The 18,146-nt window shown below is 39.9% G+C and overlaps 1 protein-coding gene across 2 annotated transcripts; it reads left to right on the forward strand.

Annotated features, from left to right (window-relative positions):
- The first annotated feature begins 9,152 nt into the window (after nucleotides 1-9,152).
- Nucleotides 9,153-17,556, forward strand: kti12 (KTI12 chromatin associated homolog). Of its 2 annotated transcripts, XM_023811142.1 has the most exons (9): nucleotides 9,153-9,366; nucleotides 11,123-11,174; nucleotides 13,634-13,686; nucleotides 15,145-15,200; nucleotides 15,334-15,413; nucleotides 15,760-15,919; nucleotides 16,010-16,072; nucleotides 16,290-16,358; nucleotides 17,069-17,556. In XM_023811142.1, exons 1-9 carry the CDS (start codon nucleotides 9,216-9,218, stop codon nucleotides 17,210-17,212), a joined length of 828 nt encoding a protein of 275 aa, XP_023666910.1. In that variant the 5' UTR covers nucleotides 9,153-9,215; the 3' UTR covers nucleotides 17,213-17,556. The 2 variants fall into 2 exon arrangements, with proteins under 2 accessions (XP_023666910.1, XP_072554516.1); XM_072698415.1 differs by lacking the exon at nucleotides 11,123-11,174 and having other exon boundaries at nucleotides 9,166-9,366; nucleotides 16,290-17,071.
- Nucleotides 17,557-18,146: the final 590 nt, after the last annotated feature.

The raw sequence follows: 18,146 nt of genomic DNA on the forward strand, positions 1-18,146 counted from the left end.
GGAATTGGCCATTGGCCTTAGCAACAGGCAATTTGGAAGTAATGACTGGCTTAGGGTCTTAGCGACGGACAAATTTCAAATGAATGACAGTGACTTGCGTTGCAGCTAATCATTGGCAGAAGAAGTAGTTTTACTAATAAATCCATTTTTAGCTCGTAAATGTAACAATAATGTCTTTAGGTACAAATGTGTAGTGACCGTGGTATAAGCGGGTAAATGCACCCCAAGCCACCCGTTATACATTTTTAAACACGCGCCACATCAAGTGCGTGTAGCGTAACAGTGAGCAGCTACATCAGACGATAATGTCAACTGGCATATTAAGTAACACAGACGGTATATAGTGAAAAAAGATAAATATGATTGTGGCCCAGATGGTAATACTGTTGCCTCGCACCTCCAGGCCTAGCGGTTCGAGTCCCTCCTCTGTGTCTCTGGAGTGCTTGTGCTCCTCATGTTACGTGGCTTTCCTTTGGGTTTCCTGGTTTGCAGTCCCAGGACATGTAGATTGCCCTTAGCGTTTGATTACGTCTGTATGTGCATTAGATCCTGACTAACATATTGTCCCCCCCCCCCCCAACCCTGAGCAGGAATATTAGAAGATGAATAGAATAACTGGAAAGGAATTGTATGGCTAAAATGAATAGCTAATTGGGAGTGTTTTTGAGATTGCGCAAGTGATCAGCAGCTTATTCTGCAGTGCCGTTATATGTTTGGAGACCCATACACCCCAGGAGGCATATCTTTGGTAAATATGAACAGAGGTCAGATGCAGGACTGACCTGCCAATAGCTGGAAAGGACAAGCCTTGTCAGAAGGCCTTAGGCAACGCACAAAATTTTCATTATGTTTTACAAGCATAAGATAAGCATAGAAATCTGGCAAAGCTGCAGCTAGCATTACAAAATAAACTCGAATGTAGAACTCACTTGGTCAAATGTAACTCAGCCAGCTTCCCTATGGGTGTTTACTGTATCTTTGGGAAGGTTTGTTTATAAACAGTTACTGTATTACACGGGACAGGATCTGGGCCCTGGATGGATGGATGGATGGATGTGTGTATTACATGGATGCACAAAGTGCTATACTAGATGAACGTTTCTTCTACAGTTGATTTGTTTTGGATATCTGCAGGAACTATATTTTATAGCTATTTTGCATTTGATTTAAAATGTGTCATTTTAGCTGTCAGAATGATATTGCTGAATTAAACATGTCACAGTAGCTATACTGTGAACCAAGCTTTTGTGGATTAGTAGGGTGACTTGGCTATGAACAGGGGAGACAAACAACGCAGGGTAAACATTACACAGAGAGACCCTACCTCTCAGAAGTTTGGTATCACTCAGAATATTTCACGTTTTCCATGAAACACTTTCATTCATCAGATAAGTTACAAAATGAATGGAAAATATCAAGATATTGATAAGGTTAGAAATAATGGTTTTTCGCTTGAATTAATTATGTGCTTCAAATTTGCTTTCATCAAAGAATCCTTCATTTGCAGCATTGATAGCTTTGCAGACCTCTGACATTCCCACTGTTGATTTTTTTAGGTAATCTGCAGAAAATTCACTCCATGTTTTCTAAAACACCTCCCACCAGTTGGATTGACTTGATGGGTATTTGTACAGTCAAGCTGCTCCCACAATAGCTCAATAGGGTTGGTCTCCGGTGACTATTCTGGCTCGTCTATTACAGACCGAAAACCAGCTTACTGCTTCTCCCCCAAAAAGGTTTTGCATAATTTGGAGCAGAGCTTTGGTCACTGTTGTACGGTGGAATTGTAGGATTCCTGTCACACCGTACAAATATCCTGCCCCCCCACCACCATCATATTTCCTCCAACATGCTTGACAGATGGCATCAAACATTCCTCCAGCATCTTTTCATTTGTCCTGTGTCTCACAAATGTTCTTCTATCTGATCCAAACACCTCAAACTTAGATTTTATAACACTTTTTTTTTGCCCAATCATCCTCTGTCCAATGTCTGTGTCCTTTACTCATTTTGATCCTTTCCTGTCTCAGATATGGCTTTCTTCTTTGAAACACTTCTTAGAAGACCAGAATCTGATGTTCTGTGGCTGCTGGTTGACAAATAATAAAGCACGGTGGCACATTGTGGCATTGTTGCCTCCCACCACCGGGGGCAGCGTTTGAGTATCTGCTGTGGCTCTACATGTGAAGTTTGCGTGTCCCTGCCAGGCCCCCCACTCCATATCCAGAACATGCTAAGGCAACTTGAAGATTCTAAATTATTAATGTTGTGTGTGCCCTGTGATGGGTTGGCAGAACTTGCTGCCCTGTCCTGAGTTGTTTCTTGCCTTGTGCCTATAGTTTCTGAGACAGACTCCAGACCCGGAAACCCTGCATAGGACAAGCAGGTATAGAAAATGGGTGGCGGGAGGTTAATAGAGCTGCAAACTGAGCTCCTCTGATGATCATAACCCCCTGCATACCAAAGCCTCCCACTTCTCTTTCTGTCCTATTTAGAGCGTGTCTGTGCTGTTCTGTGAAGGGAGTAGAGCACACATTCAGTTTCCTCAGTATTAGAATGGCGTTCCGATTTCTCACGAGAAATAGCTATCATTTCTCAAATCAGTAGATGAGTTTCCGAAGAAAGTTCACTCTTTCTGGCCGTTCTGAGACCATAATCAAGTGCGGAAATGCTGATACTCCAGATACCCAAGCGGCCCAAAGAAAATGAGCATTATTTCTTCCACAAGTACAATGGTCTTCAGCTGTGCTAACATAATTGCACAAGGATTATCTAAAGATGAATTAGTCTTTTAAAATAACTCAGCACTAGTTTACACAATGTGCCATTGGAACACAGGAGTAACGAAGCCTTTGTAGATTGTCCATTAAAACCAGCCAGCTATAATAGTCATTACAACATTAACAATGTCTAGACTGTACTGCATTTCTTTCTTTCTTTCTTTTTAACAAAGGGTCAAAGACATACAACAAGGTCTCATCAAATTGTGGAAAGGAAAGATAGAACAAAAGAAAGAGAAAAAACAATAATAAAATCAACCCAAAAAGCAAGCAAAAAGATAAATAAATAAAGGAACAAACAAACAAACAATAATACAGTGACAACAAGTGGTAAAGTAGGTATTTCATAGGTAAGTGTAGCAATGAGGCGTTTAACATGTAAGTGCTGAACAAATGATGACAAAATAATGATGATGATAATAATAAGATAACAGCCAAAGAAGAAAAAAATTGAATAAGACCATGCCAGAGTGTGCTATAAAAATTCCATTCTATTTGCTAGCAGCCATACCACCTGCAGTTTCAGACTGGGTATTCCATCTGAAGCTAAACAGGTTTGGGTCTGGCCAGTACATACTGTAAATGGCAGACTAACTGGGAAAGCTGGGCTGCAGCTGGAAGAGGTGGCAGTGTGGGTGGCAGGTCGGCCCATCCTGTGGTCTGTGTGGATCCCAGTGCCTCAGTGCAGTGAAGGGGACACTGTGCTGTAAAAATGGTGCCACCCTTCGGATGAAGCGTAAAACCGAGGTCCTGACTCTCTGAGGTGATAAAAGGTCCCTGGGCATCCTTTGAAAGAGTAGGTGTGGTAGCCCGATGTCCTGGCTAAAATTGCCCGCTGTGGCCCTTTCAAATCTGGCCTCATAATCATCCCCTATATCTAACTGGTGAACTAATGACTGGCTTAGGGTCTGTCCCTTCAGCACCTTAGCTACTGTGTGGTGAACGTACTGGTGCAGAATGGTTGGTGTCGCATCATCCAGGTGAGGGCTACACAGTGGTGACGGTTGAAGTGGCTCCCCATTGGTTCAGTAAAAGCACTATATAAATGTTCATTCATTCAAAAATTTAATAACACAGAAATATAAACAGGAGATTTATGCACTATAGCTACTGCATCTATGGATTTAATCAGCCTTAACCTTCTCAATCCTATATCCCGAAAAGAAATCTCGTTTAATAAGAAACCTTATTTTTCGACAAGCATAATAAAGTAAACTACAGTAAATTATATTTAAAAATTATTGGGACTGTTAAAATATCACAATTACAGGCAAAGTACACGGAGCACTTTGGCTCTATTGTGGACTAGCAGCGTGAATCGAGAACGCTGCATCACACTATATTACTAGACCTGTGGGAAAGAAAAGCACATCAAAATCAGCTCATAGAAATGTCACACACAGAAATCTAAATGTAACGGGAATGAATAGGCCTACCTGAAAATGAATAGCGACCAAAAATGTAGGTCTGCTTCATTTGCCATTGAATTATTGGATTTTATTGTTAAAAGTTTTAACCGAGTCCCCTTGCTGTATCTCTACCGCCTTTGGTAATTGAAATGGGATACATTGTAGCAGTAAGGTCTCTTCAGGGACTGAAACACTGTTATATTGAGTCCGGAACCACTTCCATCTTACACCTCATTAAGCCTCAAATATCTTCCAGCCACTTATCTCTAACAGCTCATCTCTACAGCTCATGCTGGATTCAATTAAAAGGTTTATTGTTGTTATTATGAGCAGTGCGGTGGCTCATTCGTCTTGCACCCGCTTATCCTGTTTAGGATGGAATGGGGCCTGGAGCATATGCCAGTGGAGCACAGGGCACAAGCCTTTTTACACCTATAGCACAGCCAGAAATCATCGTGTAGGTGTGGCGCCATAAAACCAGGTGGGCCAGCCCCATAACAATTCATTTGGCAACAATATTCCACTACAGACTGAACTACACACACACACATACACACAATTATATATATATATATATATATTTTGTTTATTATTATTATTATTTTTTTTTTGTTTGTTTTTTGTTTATTTATCCTTTGTTTTACCAGGAAGGTTCCATTGAGATACAATATTTCTTCCAGGAAGTCCTGGCCAATATGGCAGCAGATAAGAAAAATAAGACAAAAGTTTCATATACATACATACAGAGATGATTAATATGAACACAGACTAAAACACATACAAATACTCATACTCTCCAAAACACGTAGAATAAAATTAATTTATATGAAACAATGACACTGTTCTTTAAGCTCAGAGTTTAAGAGATTTTCAAACACATTCAGAGAAGGCAAGGAGTCTAAATTCTATATATTTCGTAATATATTCCACTCATGTGGTGCATAAGAACAAAAGGTGGATTTCCTCAGTTCTCTGCATGTGGTGGGAGGTTGAAGGAGAAGTTTAACTGATGAACGGGTTCTGTTTGTATTAGTGCGGAATGTCAGCAAACTACATATGTACTGAGGTAATCTGCCCATTAAAGCCTTTGCAATAAAAACCAGGCAATGCATTTTCCTTCTAAGATGTAATGATGTCCACTCCACCATCTCATATAGCTTACAGAATTGTATCATCAGCATATGAGTGTATTTTTGCTGGTTCTAACCCTAAACTAATATTGTTTATATAAATAGAGAATAAAACAGGTCCTAAAATAGAACCTTGAGGCACACCAGTTTTTACTATTTGTGAGGTAGAGTTACAGTTATCTATAGCTACACACTGTGTTCTCCCAGTCAAGTAATTGGAGAACCAGTCCAATAGTGTCACGTAATCCTATACTCTGCAATCTTCGCAAAAGACAAGCATAATCAACAGTGTCAAATGCTTTTGTTAAATCTATAAAAAGAGCAGCGCATGATTTTTTGTTATCCAAAGCAGTAATTATATCATTTGTAACATTAGTTATTGCAGTTATGGTACTGTGGCCCTGTCTAAACCCAGACTGAGTATGACATAAAATATTATCAGATAAAAATGCTTTAAGTTGGTCATTAACAAAAGATTCAAATAATTTGGCTGTGACTGACAATCTGGAAATGGGGCGATAATTATCCAAAGAGGAGGGATCACTTCCTTTTAATAGTGGAAGGACAAAGGCTGACTTCCAGGAGCCAGAGATTAACCCACTACAGAGACCACAATTAAAAACAGAGGCAATAGGACCAGCAATCAGATCTGCCGCTATCTTTAAAAAATAAGGCTCAATCTCATCTGGACCAGCAGCCTTTTTGCAATCCAGGTTAATAAGGCATTGTGAACTTGGGAGGCAGGAATCGTAGAAAAGTTAAAGTTCGCAGAACAGTTAGAATTGATAACTGCACTATCCCCAGAATCTACTGGAAGACTGGATTGAGTAATAATTCCTGCATTAATGAAATGTGTCTTAAAAGCATCTACTATGTTTTGTTTACCCTTAATTTCCCCTTGATTTATTAGTAGGAAGTAATTATATATATATAAAATCAGTTTTAAAATGACCTGGAGCAACAAAGAGATAGAATGAGAAAGAAAAGTCTATTTGCCTCTCAACAGCACATCCTCTGCCTGATCTAACCACGCACACACATAGACAAAAGTATCGGGACACCTGGCCATTACACCTACAGGAACTTTTATGACATCCCATTCTAAATCCATAGGCATCAATATGGAGTTGGTCCCCCTTTGCAGCTATAACAGCTGCCACTGTTCTGGGAAGGCTTTCTGCAAGTTTTAGGATTGTGTCTGTGGGAATTTTTGCTCATCCATCTACTACTACTATACTACTACTACTACTACTACTACTAATAATAATAATAATAATAAGCTTGTAATTCATGTACAATAACCTCATGCTTTATGTAGATCAATTCCGGGCGTCCAAACTTATGACTTTATTTCAGAAGCCCTCCACCCCCCACCCCACCCCCGTCCCCCCCCCGCCCCCAGCCACATATAAATACATGGGTAGATATGCAGATATGAAACAGCAAGCGACTCTGAAGGTCTGGAGGAGAGAACTTCGGTCTCTACATAGGAGAAATATCCAGGGGTCATAGAAAATAGGGGGGAAATTCGACAGGCACATTTTGGAAAGATGGCAGAAACTGCGTGGAGACATATCCTTCAGTTCGGATTCCTCACTTATTTCATCGTTTTCTCTTATATTTCTGTGACCAGTTCAGTGAGTCTTGATTTGACAGAACTGAGAAACAGGGTGTCAAAAATCAAAGTAAATCCAAGAGGAAATCTGTGGGCGACAGGTGAGGCAATACATCTCCTGTCACCGTTCGAAACAAAATGCGTCTCCTTCTGCCTTTACAAAGGACGATCGTATTGAAATTAATGAGCAACTAGATGTAGGCTATTATTGTCGTATTAGGCAAACTAATTAATCCCACCATTTAGGGAACACTTGTCCATTTAACAAAACTGTCTGATGCGCAAGAATATGTTTACAGAAGTGAGAATATAAACGAGGTATGGGCGTAGTACTGGACGGGCATATCTGTTTTTACTTTCGCATGTACTTTTACTGCCTGTGAAGCTTACTGATATTTTATCTATCTATTAGGTCATTTCATGGGAAAGAAAAATGCTGTGGACAGCTCATCGCTTGAGTCTCCAAATAAGCTGGCGCTGAACGCAATTCGGGTAGCTCTAATGCCCGAGCAAAAGGCGCAGGACTGGAGGGAGTTCATTGTAGAGCAGATGATCAAAGTTGCCGTGCAGGACCATCTGCAGGAGCCTGGGGAGAAAATTGATAACAATGAACCGGTGAGTGAACTCATTTATAGGCCTACAATTGAAATGCTGTGGTATAATTCAGTGTGAAAATGCCCATGCATTGGTTTTTGTAAATCGAATTACTATTAATATTTAAAGAATTGTATTATTATATTAAGAGTTCTAGTAAAGCATATGGAAGTCAAAGCCGCGGGAGTGCGTCTGTTGTAATTCCAGATTTGTTATAGAATAGTGGGTTATAATTATGCATTTGTATTTTCCAGCACGTTACTACAAGCATTATATCAACAAATAAGAGATACAAAGAAAGCTGTGTGACCGTTTCAGTTAAATGATAATAATGTGATAAAATGTCTGAGAGCAATTACCTAATTTTACGATAAGCTACAAGATACTGTACCAACAAAAAAGACCCTAAACCAGTTTACGCTGTATGTAGCAATACAACTGATAAAGATCCCTTTCTGATCATTGTGTGAAACTGTATAATTGCCTCAAGAAATGAACTGCCGCAAAATTGGTTTCCACTGCTGTGTTTATTTTGCAGGAAGCAGACTCATTGACGAAGATATTGGAAAATTACTTAAGGAGCAGAAGAAAGTGACATCAGCACCAGTCTGATTATTGTTTCACATTTTATCTTACATTACCTGCTTTATCATTGAAACGTCATGTTAATAAACTTTCTGTCGGTAGCATTTCATTATGACCACATGTACTACAAGTAGTACGTCAATAAAGAAAATGCCTCGCCGACTAGACTGTGGAGCGAGTGATATATTAATCATCAAACTCAAATACAACCTCTGTGCCGGAGTTATTCAAACTGGGGAGCACAGCCCCCTAGTGGGGTACGAATGAATTGCACGGGGGTTCAGGTGAGGGGAAAGAACTGTGCGCTACCTTTAGAAATATGAAAAATAATGTGAACACATTGTGTGCCTGTACAGAATATGACGCTAGCAAATAAAATTAATTAAACGCGTAATATTTGTCTGTGTGTGTCCGGGGGGCGTGGTACAATCAAGACAAATTATGCAGCCACACAGGGGCTTGTCGAAGTTTGAATCCCATCGTTACGCTGTGCGAACAGGACAAGTAGCCTTAATGCGATTCCAGTCGTCTCAGTAGCACAGAAGTTCCATTTAAACGTATCTTCTGTGAGTTGTCTTTCTCATATTGTTTTTACTGTTTTAATAATCCTCTGTATGCCATTGATTATTCTGAAACAAAATAGCCACTCTGATGTGTTAAATGTTGTTTAATGGAATACAATCTTCTACACAAATTTGGGGGAAAAAACCCAAGATTTTCAATTTTCGCATGAACAATGCTTTAAGTTGGAAAAACGGGTGCCAGTACTTCTCCTGCTATTCAGTGCCGGTAGATTATGAGCGCTGCCGGTATGCAGAAAAGGTTCCCGGTGTGAGTACTGGCCCACTTCAAGCACTGCACATGAAAAATATAAACAAGCAATAACGGTGGCGTATATAAAGAATTCTAAAACGAGGAACGCAGCTTTATATCCCAAGGAAAATTCCAGGAGACATTCCATTCGTAAGGACAACGCCGAATACGTTAATATAAGCTTGCGAACGTCATTCTACGTATTATGCGTAACCAATCGTTTTTCACTTCCGGTTCACTGTAGTCAGGACTCTATTTCCAAAGCTGCATCTCATGGCAAAAGTGGAACATGCCGTTAATTGTGATGTGTGGTTTCCCCAGTAGTGGCAAAAGCCGTAGAACGAAGGAATTAAAGGAATATTTTCTAAGATGTACCGAAAGAAAGGTGATTGTAGTTGGGGACGAAACTGTGGGAATGGCCAAGAACACCGCATATGCAGGTGAGACTTCTGAGTACATGCTAGCAGCATTTAGCGTGTGTCTCCAAACTCAAACCTCTTTAACATATAGGACGAGTCACAAATTATGATTTCGAGATCACTTATGTGGCAGTCGATACATAAACCAGATAGTACCAGAACTCCTTTTGCGAAAAAGAAAAGAACAACTAGAGCAGGTACCAGTTTGTCGCATCTGTTGCCATATCTGTAGGAATTAAATGTGGTGTCATTACATTTTTCATTTTGAAGATATCTGGCATGTGAATTATACATAAATTCCAAAGCTCAAAAATGTTTATTGTTTATTAAAAAAAATACATTTGAGATATAACGCATTTTCTGCACCGCGGACAGGAAGAGGCACCAACTTTTTATATATACTGTTATATATACAGCAACATGGGTCTGCTGTAGGGCGATCACCTAATCCACGTCAGGAGGGACACTATGGGCTACTTCAGGACAGGTTTTACAAACTACTTTAACTGAACGTCTCCTGTGCTCGGCTGAATTGTTTGGCTCGTCTTGTACTTTTTCTAGTTTTGTTTCCTTGATTAAAAGTATCATCCTGCTGTTTCACATGTAAATTATTGACACAAGCATGATTTTCAGAGACTAACCAATCAGGGCTTATGTGAAATCCAGGTCCTTTTAATTGAAATGACTACAAACCATGTCGTAGCTCATAGTGACCCTCCTGACATGGATTGTCTGGTCATCCTGGTCTGCTGTAGCTCTTTGGAAAGCTCAGAAAGAGTTGTTTTTTCATGCCTTATTTAACTTTTGCATAAATTTAAGTTTCTTTCTTCGAGGTCAAAGTTCATCCCTTAAACTGCATTTTTTTTTTTTTACTATTTGGGTTATTAAAAACATTGAAAGCCTGGTATAACAAGCCAGGTTTTTTTTTATAATTTACAGTACATATGTATGAGCACTACTTGCACATGTGGCTTATGTAAAACCTTGATCTATTACTTGGTCCCTTTCATGTGATAAGAACCCTAAAACCGTACATATTATTAAAAAATGCTATTATCGAACCCCAAAAAAATGGCATGTGGTAGGAGTAGTTAAAAAAAAAAAAAATTCACTGAATTGGGAAGAAAGTACTCTTTATGTGCTGTCCAGTTGTAGGAGTTATGAGGCTCTGTAGAGTAAAAATACTCTACCTGAAGTGTTTGGGGGACTTATCAGAGAATATCTCCCTTGTCTTGCAAGGTGAAGTCCAGGCAGGCCACCTTACAGCCGATCTTTACTCCTGTTTGCATGTTCAGGTGTTGCTCCGATTACATACATGAATGACATTTTCCTTGTGCTCTCCTGAGAAAACTAAGAAGACAGAAAAGATGTAAAGGCCGTTTCTTGGGTTATAAAATGGAATGACCCTGTGATCATACAGCTTGACTGGCTGTGAAACCTGAATATTTGGATAATGGATGATGGAACTGTGGGTAGAGTGATTTCGCTCTTGGGCCCTTGATGGATAGATAGATGGGCAGCTGGATACATACAAGCAAGCAGCTTGCTCATTCTAATTTAAACAAAAAAAAATTTGATATTGCACGAAAATTTAATATTTTGAAAAAACATGCAAAATTATACAAGTTGTATAAAGATTTTAAGTTTTTGTTTAATATTTTCTACAGAGAACTACTTACCAGTGTACTTTTACAGTAACATTCCAGTTTACAGTAAGTGTTTGCACAATTACTCATCACTGTTAATAATGACCTTTTAAAATTGTGTTTCTTGGCAGACTCCCAAATGGAAAAAAGTCTGAGGGCGTCTTTAAGAGCTGAAGTAGAGAGGTGTGTTTGTCTTTTTGCTTTTAGGATGCTAAATGTACAAGGTCACTAGTTTTCCTTTGATTTAGAGTAGAAAGGGTTGACGATTGGTTTGCTATTGATTGCTGATGACACCTATGTGCTGCCTAAATATTAATGTTGGTGCTGAGCAATAATCATTTTATATATCATTTTTATAATATCATTTTCTTCAACATCAATATAACAAATGCTCAATAAAAGTTTGATATATTTTAAGGCCCAGTTTAATGACGTCACTTCCTCTGTGGCAGCTTGTCAGGACCAGAAATGGAGCACAAGTGCAGACACAGCCGTAAAAACTCAGGGCATTCATTGAACAAATAAGAGAATGCAATAGAACAGGCAGGCAGACAAAAGACAAAGCTGTCAAAACAACAGGGAAACTCACTGGGAGAGCAGGTTAGTCCAAAGCAACCTGTCTAATAAGGGGAATCCAGCAAAATCCGAAACGAAAGTGTGCAGTAAAATTCAGTCCATGAGAAATCCATAAGAGAGTTTGGAAACGCTAGGAAGAATGCGTGTGGCGGAGTTTTGTCAGCTAAAATAACGTGGTCTGCCACCAGTCACAGTGTTTAGAGACAACCTATGCACAACAAACGGCAAGGTTGCTTGAGTTAGCGGAGTACAGTACATGCTATAGGTTTGTACTGTAAGTGAACGTCATGGAAGAGATGAGCGGCTCCTCAGACGAAACTTGTTGGTGAAGAAAGCGCAGCAGCCACAACATCATTTTAATGTGGAGAGATTGTGGATAAACCAGGTAAAAAGGCGGTACGGTAGTGGTGTGGCCGTACTTTGGCAATTTAAAGAAGCCAGTGAGACTTGCTCTGTGTGTTGTAATCTCTGCCGAAATCTTGTGCCAACCGAAGCTGGAAATACTGCGAAGTACATCATTCAGAATGCAAGCACGTACAGTCAGAGACATCAGCAGTGATTGTTGTAACTTTCAGTCGCATCGAGTAGTGATTCAAAATGGGACACAGCCATGTTTAACCCGTCCCCTGTAATGAGCAGTGAGGCAGTCAGAGAGAAAGCCCAGCAAAACCATACTATCGACGACAAAAAAATATTATTATATGATTTGTTTATTAAAGTTAGATTTCAGTTTGCCTTCCATTCAATTTGTCTGTTTAGGGTGAATCCTAAGGGAACTTTAAGCATAAATGGATCCTCATAGGAAAGAATTAATGAATTGTTGAATATATCGATTTATGAATCATATCATGATAATTATCGATATTGACCAATTTGGGGGAAAAAATCATGATAAAATATTTACTGATTTATTGAATGTTGTTATTGGTTTTAGCCTCACATAATTTTTGAGGATTATTTTTTCCCCCAGACTAACCCTTAATCCCAATTGATCCAGGGACTGGCTAATCCTGCGTTCTCACCTGCACGTTGCTTTAGATAAAAATATCCGCAAGATAAATCTAAATGTAAATGTTTTCTTGACACTACTGGATGCTTTTTGTCTCTGTAAATTGCACTTAGACTTTGTTCCCTTTGGGAGTCTCTCTAGGGGGATATTTTTATGTCTAGCATTTCTGATTTAAGGGAGAGGTGCAAAGACTGCAATTTTTGCAAGCGTGACCTGCCAATCCCAATATTTGCCAATTCCAATTCCTGTTCTCCGTTATGCGCATACAGTTCTTACATCGCTAGTAAGCTAGATCAAGATCAGGCTTTTTCATACCTTTCATGCGGACATTACAGCGTAGGGGGTTAAAATTTCATTAAAACATTTATACTTTTTCTTAGGAAAAAACCTTAACTAGCTTTGCAATTTTAATGATTATTCTTTTTCAAAATTATGTAGTATATGTTTAAGAATCAGTTTAAAGTTCACCTCTGATGTTTCACCACGTTTTTGTGGTGGTTCCCTCATGAATTACTTTGGCTTTACCTGTGTTACAGATTGCAGTCTTTGTGTCGTCTTCACTCAAAGTGAAGAACTTCCATGCTAATGACGTTTTTCTCGTGGATGTAAATGTGCACGAGACTGTGAGGCTATTGCCTGTGCGACTCTGCGCTTGACGTTTGGTGCATGCATAAAATGGACCGGTTTGATATCTGAAATACTTGAGACTTGACCGGCCAGCCTCCAGTCTGGGCCCAGCACACTGAAAATCGGCTGATTTCGGTCCCTGGCCAGTCAATCGGTGCTCTCTAATTTAAGGTGTTCCGCAGTATTCACATTGCTGTTTTCCCAAAATTATCTTGCATTATTATTGGTCAGTCACTAGAGTATTATCCTCCCAGAACTTCACTCTAAGTTGACTGCTTGACAGTAGAATGTTTGTTATCAATTACCTGTCTAAGTAAATAAATGTAAATGTATTATTTGTATTTATTATCAGTAGGCAACTTGAATAACTCCTGGGTGATGTATTGATTGCATTTTGAGCGCTTTTGCTTCTTTGTTTGTCTGTTACTAGGACGGTCAATAAAGATGATGTCATCATCTTGGATTCCATGAATTACATTAAAGGTAAACTTTGACATAAGCATATATATTCAGCATGCTGTGTGACTATCCTAACGTATTACATTGAACGTCATTTGTCTGTCTGTTGTTGTCATAATATTGTTTTCTTTACAGCTGTATAATTAATTTACGTTAGATATCATTATTCTGCCCACAGCTATAACAAGCATAAGCCGATTGAAGATAGGCGAATCATTATAAGGCCCATAAATCATAGATGACTCTCATCCCATTAAGGGAAGTTTAATCCCCTTAAGTTTGTAAAACATTAAAATAATATTTAAGAACTCCCTTCTCATATCATAAACTATTTTGTTATGTGCGTATTTCCTTCAGTCTTATCTGATTTTTACATCATGACCTCCTGAGCACAATTGTCCCAAATTACTTGACAAAGGTCTGATAAGGACCTTTTGCACCACAGCACAAATGTGAGCCAGAGGATGACAGCGGAAAGTAGAGATGCACCGATATGATATTTGGATCGGTATTGGCGCCGATCCAGACTTATTCGAGGGATCGGGTATTAGCCATATGTGACCAGTCTACGTCCTATACTGACTTATTTAGTTTTCAGCAGTCTGTAAAAAGAGAGCTCCAATTTCATGTTAAATCGATTTGTACAATCGCACTTTTTACAGCTCTTTCTCATGTTAAATGTGTTTTTGCGGCATTCGAGCTAAACGCTAATGCTGCTACTCGTGTTTTTTGCTACTCAGCGGGTGTGAGCGCAGTGATTTCTCCCTGCTATGATGTCATACTCATACCCTTTGCTGAGAACGTCAGACAAGAGGGTGGCGATCAAAGTATTTTCCACTTTTAACAGCAACTCGTAGCACAGCGATTCGCAATCATTCTAAAAACACAGTTTTGACAGGTGGGAGTAGCATTTAGTGGAAAATCCCACGGAATAATGCGAACGCAATGGATGATTCGGGTTTCACGAGCTTCGGCTGTTTTCCGCACTCGATACAGCTTCTGATACATGAGGGTACATGAGCTGCTATCGTATCAAACTGTTGCCTGTGGGAGAAAAATTGTGAGGAATTTAAAGCATTAGCTACTAGAGGTTACTTTCCTGGAAGATATTCGGATTGAACTGCAAATACCTCAAAAACGCTTCAAGCAACGAGGTGGAGCAGTACGTTATGTATGCTTCTAATAACCCAATTAAATATTTTTTTGCATACATTTTTTCGTCTTTATTTACTAATTTAAAATATTTAATATAAAGTATGTGTATATAATATATTAAAATATTAAAGTAAAAAGAACTCTTGTATCAGAATCGGATTGAAACTAAAAAATGTGGATCGGCCCACCCCTAGAAGAAGAAGCTAAAGCTCCCGATAGATTTAGGGAAGTAAAACTCTGTTGTCCCCCTGGGCAGGAAATGATGTGATACCATTCAGGAATCAGTGTGGAGATGCTGCTAGAGCTAAACTGATGTTTTACTTCCAGGTTACAGATATGAGCTGTTCTGCCTTATCAAACATGCTCAAACACCTCATTGTCTGGTAGGTGAACAACTTCTGTGTTTTAGCTTTTTTCTTTCAGTTGTATTTGTTCATGCGTCATTCTGTGTCAACCTTGGCTTCTGCTCTGATTTAACGTCTTCATCTTTTTATTGGCGAACATGAACGCATTCAGGTTTACTGTCTGACATCACCGGAGATTAGTGCCCAGTGGAACGCGAGCAGAGGCCCTGAGGAGCGGTATGCCCAGGAAATGTACGCTGTGCTTCCTGTTTTCTGCTGGCCTTTTTGTTTATCATGTTGACATTGGGTTAAAAATGCGTAAATATGAAAACTTTCAAACATGACTGTAATGCAACTTACCATAAGATCCTGTACAGCGTTCAAACTGAGTGTAAATTAAATGCTTTAATTTTATTTGCCTTGCTTCCTGATAAAGCTCTCTTCATCCCCATTAAAATGGACTTTCCCTTGTGAGAATTACTTGGGAACCTGCAATTAATACTATCATTAATGCATATCTGCTCCAGTCTTCCACTCTAGCTGTCTCTGTTGAGCGAGCCAGTTTCAGATGTTCATGTTGGACTGTGTGAATCTGTAGCTTGGATGCCCTCGTGATGAGGTTCGAGGCCCCAGACTCTCGGAACCGCTGGGACAGCCCCCTTTTCACGGTCCAGCATGACGACAGCCTGCCGTTTGAAGCCATTTCAGATGCAATCTTCCATAGGAAGGCCCCGCCCCCAAATCAGTCGACACAGAGTGTGAGGGATGTCTGTACACCTGTGTGCACATGCAAACGTTGATTCTCTGTGTTCGTTACTCACTCTGTCCTCCACTGTCGCCAACCACAGCAACCTCTGTCTTCCACAAACTTCTTGCATGAGTTGGACAAAGTTACTCAAGACATACTGACGGTAGGCTGTTTTTTCATCTTATTTTCCTTTTATCAATATACCTTTTTTCAGGGCACCTTCTGTTCTTTTATCGTGCCAATTTGTATATGACTTAAGTAAATGTTTTATTTGCTCCCAGAAGTAATCATTTCATACTTATTTACCCCCAGCACTTAGAATATTCCTATTGTCTGAGGTCTGTAAATGTTGCCCACATTTGAACTTGCCTTCCTACCAGGCTATCCTAAACGCACAGAAGACATCGGTCCCTGGAGATGTGATCGCAGTGCCTGCAGCTTCTGAAAAGATATCCTTCTGGGTGTGTGGGTGCATTCAGCTTACCTGTTTATTTCGGGCCATTTCACCTGTTGCTGGAAGAGTTGTGCTTCCTGACTCAAAACTTTACCCTCACGGCGTGTGCGGCTGGCAGTTTCATTTGTAATGCATGCTTTTAAAAGCAGGCAGTATGCTAGATTACCATGTACATACGTCTCTGTTCTAAAGGTGGCCATGCACTTCACACGACGTCCAGAGAAAACGAAATCGAACACATTGGCGAGCAGTGGGACAGACAGAGAAGCGAACAGTTTACACAATACTCCTTTGCACACTCAAGAAATGCACTCATTCCATGGCAAACATTACACGTTTATGGCATTTACTGTTAACAGAAATGCTTGTACAAATGTACAATATTTCAAGTGTAGTGTGGTGCACACTTGCATGTAGCTGTGTAATTTAGTCCTGCTCACCAGCCCTGTGGCGTCACATTATGCCAGCTTGGCATGGACAGCGGGTGGACCATAAACAAACCATAAAGTTCACCTTGGGGACCCTGTACAGTAAGTGTGCTGAAACGGTGATCACCATGGCGATATTGCTAAAATGACATCGGTTTTGTTTGAGGTACATGGCCAGCATAAGCCTTGTCTTCATGGGGAAAGGTTTGCGATAAGGTCCCTGTAGGATCCAAGTTAGCCTCTCGTGCCGAGCGCCGTTCCCTTAACCCATGCGCACGTGCAGACAACCCGGAGTCTCGGCATGGCAGAGCTGCGCAAGCTGCGGCGCCAGTTCATCAGCTACTCCAAGATGCATCCGACTGAAGACAAGGGCCTGATCGCCAACATGTTTGTGCAGTACCTGAACAAAAGCACGTGCTGACGCCTCTCTCCCAGCGGGCCTCCTTTTTAAGGCAGTTTTAATGCTCCTTTTCATTTACTGCCACTTCCCTTAGTTTTACTGCCGTATCCACATACGGTCTCCCTTAAAGGATCAGTCTCTATTGGTCATGGAGTTTTCCTTATGCTGCATCTAGATTTTTGGCAATTTTATAAGTTACTTTGATACAATTACTGATAATTGTTAAATGGCACAAATTTGCATAATCACATTTGCCAACTTTTGTGTCAGGTATTTATTTTATTAGATAAATTATTATTTTTTTTACTATTATAAATTGCCCTATTGCCTGAATTGTAAAGTATTAAAAGGTTGTTTGGAATCTACCTGGTGTAAAAGCTCATTAGACCTGCGGAAGTATAATGTGCGTAGTTTCTACGTGTCAATTATGAAATAGGTTTCTTTAGGGTCTTTAGCCAGCATATTTTGATACATATATGCTTACATAAATGCAGGCAGATTACTGGGCTTAGCTCTGTTTAGATTTACTGGGGTTCATGATTCCCAAGACCTTTTATGCACCCTGTGTCTCTCTCATCATACTTTTTTAAACCTCCCCCTCTTGACTTCGAAACTGATAGAGAATCAAAATGATTGAAGTGAAGTGCATCTTGGGGGGGTGAAAAAGTCCACACTCCAAAAGTTAATGTTTTATAAGAGAACTTCGAACTTAGTGAAACTTTTTGAAATGAACTGAATAATTTTATATGCTAGAAACTACCATCAGAATACCTTCCTCTGTTTACTTATGCAGCAGATACCTTTGTCCAAAGTGACTTACAAATAAGGATCAGAGAATAGGATCAAACGGTGTCCCTGCCGCAGTTGGGGTTGAGGGCCACGCTCAACGGTAACGTAACTCTGCCAGTCACAGGATTTGATCCATTACCTTCGGTTTACAAGCACTGAGCCATAC

This window comes from Paramormyrops kingsleyae, chromosome 13 (genome assembly GCF_048594095.1).
Source record: "Paramormyrops kingsleyae isolate MSU_618 chromosome 13, PKINGS_0.4, whole genome shotgun sequence".
In the NCBI taxonomy this organism is placed as follows: domain Eukaryota; kingdom Metazoa; phylum Chordata; class Actinopteri; order Osteoglossiformes; family Mormyridae; genus Paramormyrops; species Paramormyrops kingsleyae.

Bases quoted from the DNA above. Each gene is read 5' to 3' on its own strand.
- kti12 (XM_023811142.1), top strand. From the start codon at position 9,216: ATGCCGTTAATTGTGATGTGTGGTTTCCCCAGTAGTGGCAAAAGCCGT. The intron at 13,687-15,144 runs GTAAACTTTGAC...TTTTACTTCCAG, and splicing joins TTCCATGAATTACATTAAAG to GTTACAGATATGAGCTGTTC. The intron at 15,920-16,009 runs GTGAGGGATGTC...CGCCAACCACAG, and splicing joins CAAATCAGTCGACACAGAGT to CAACCTCTGTCTTCCACAAA.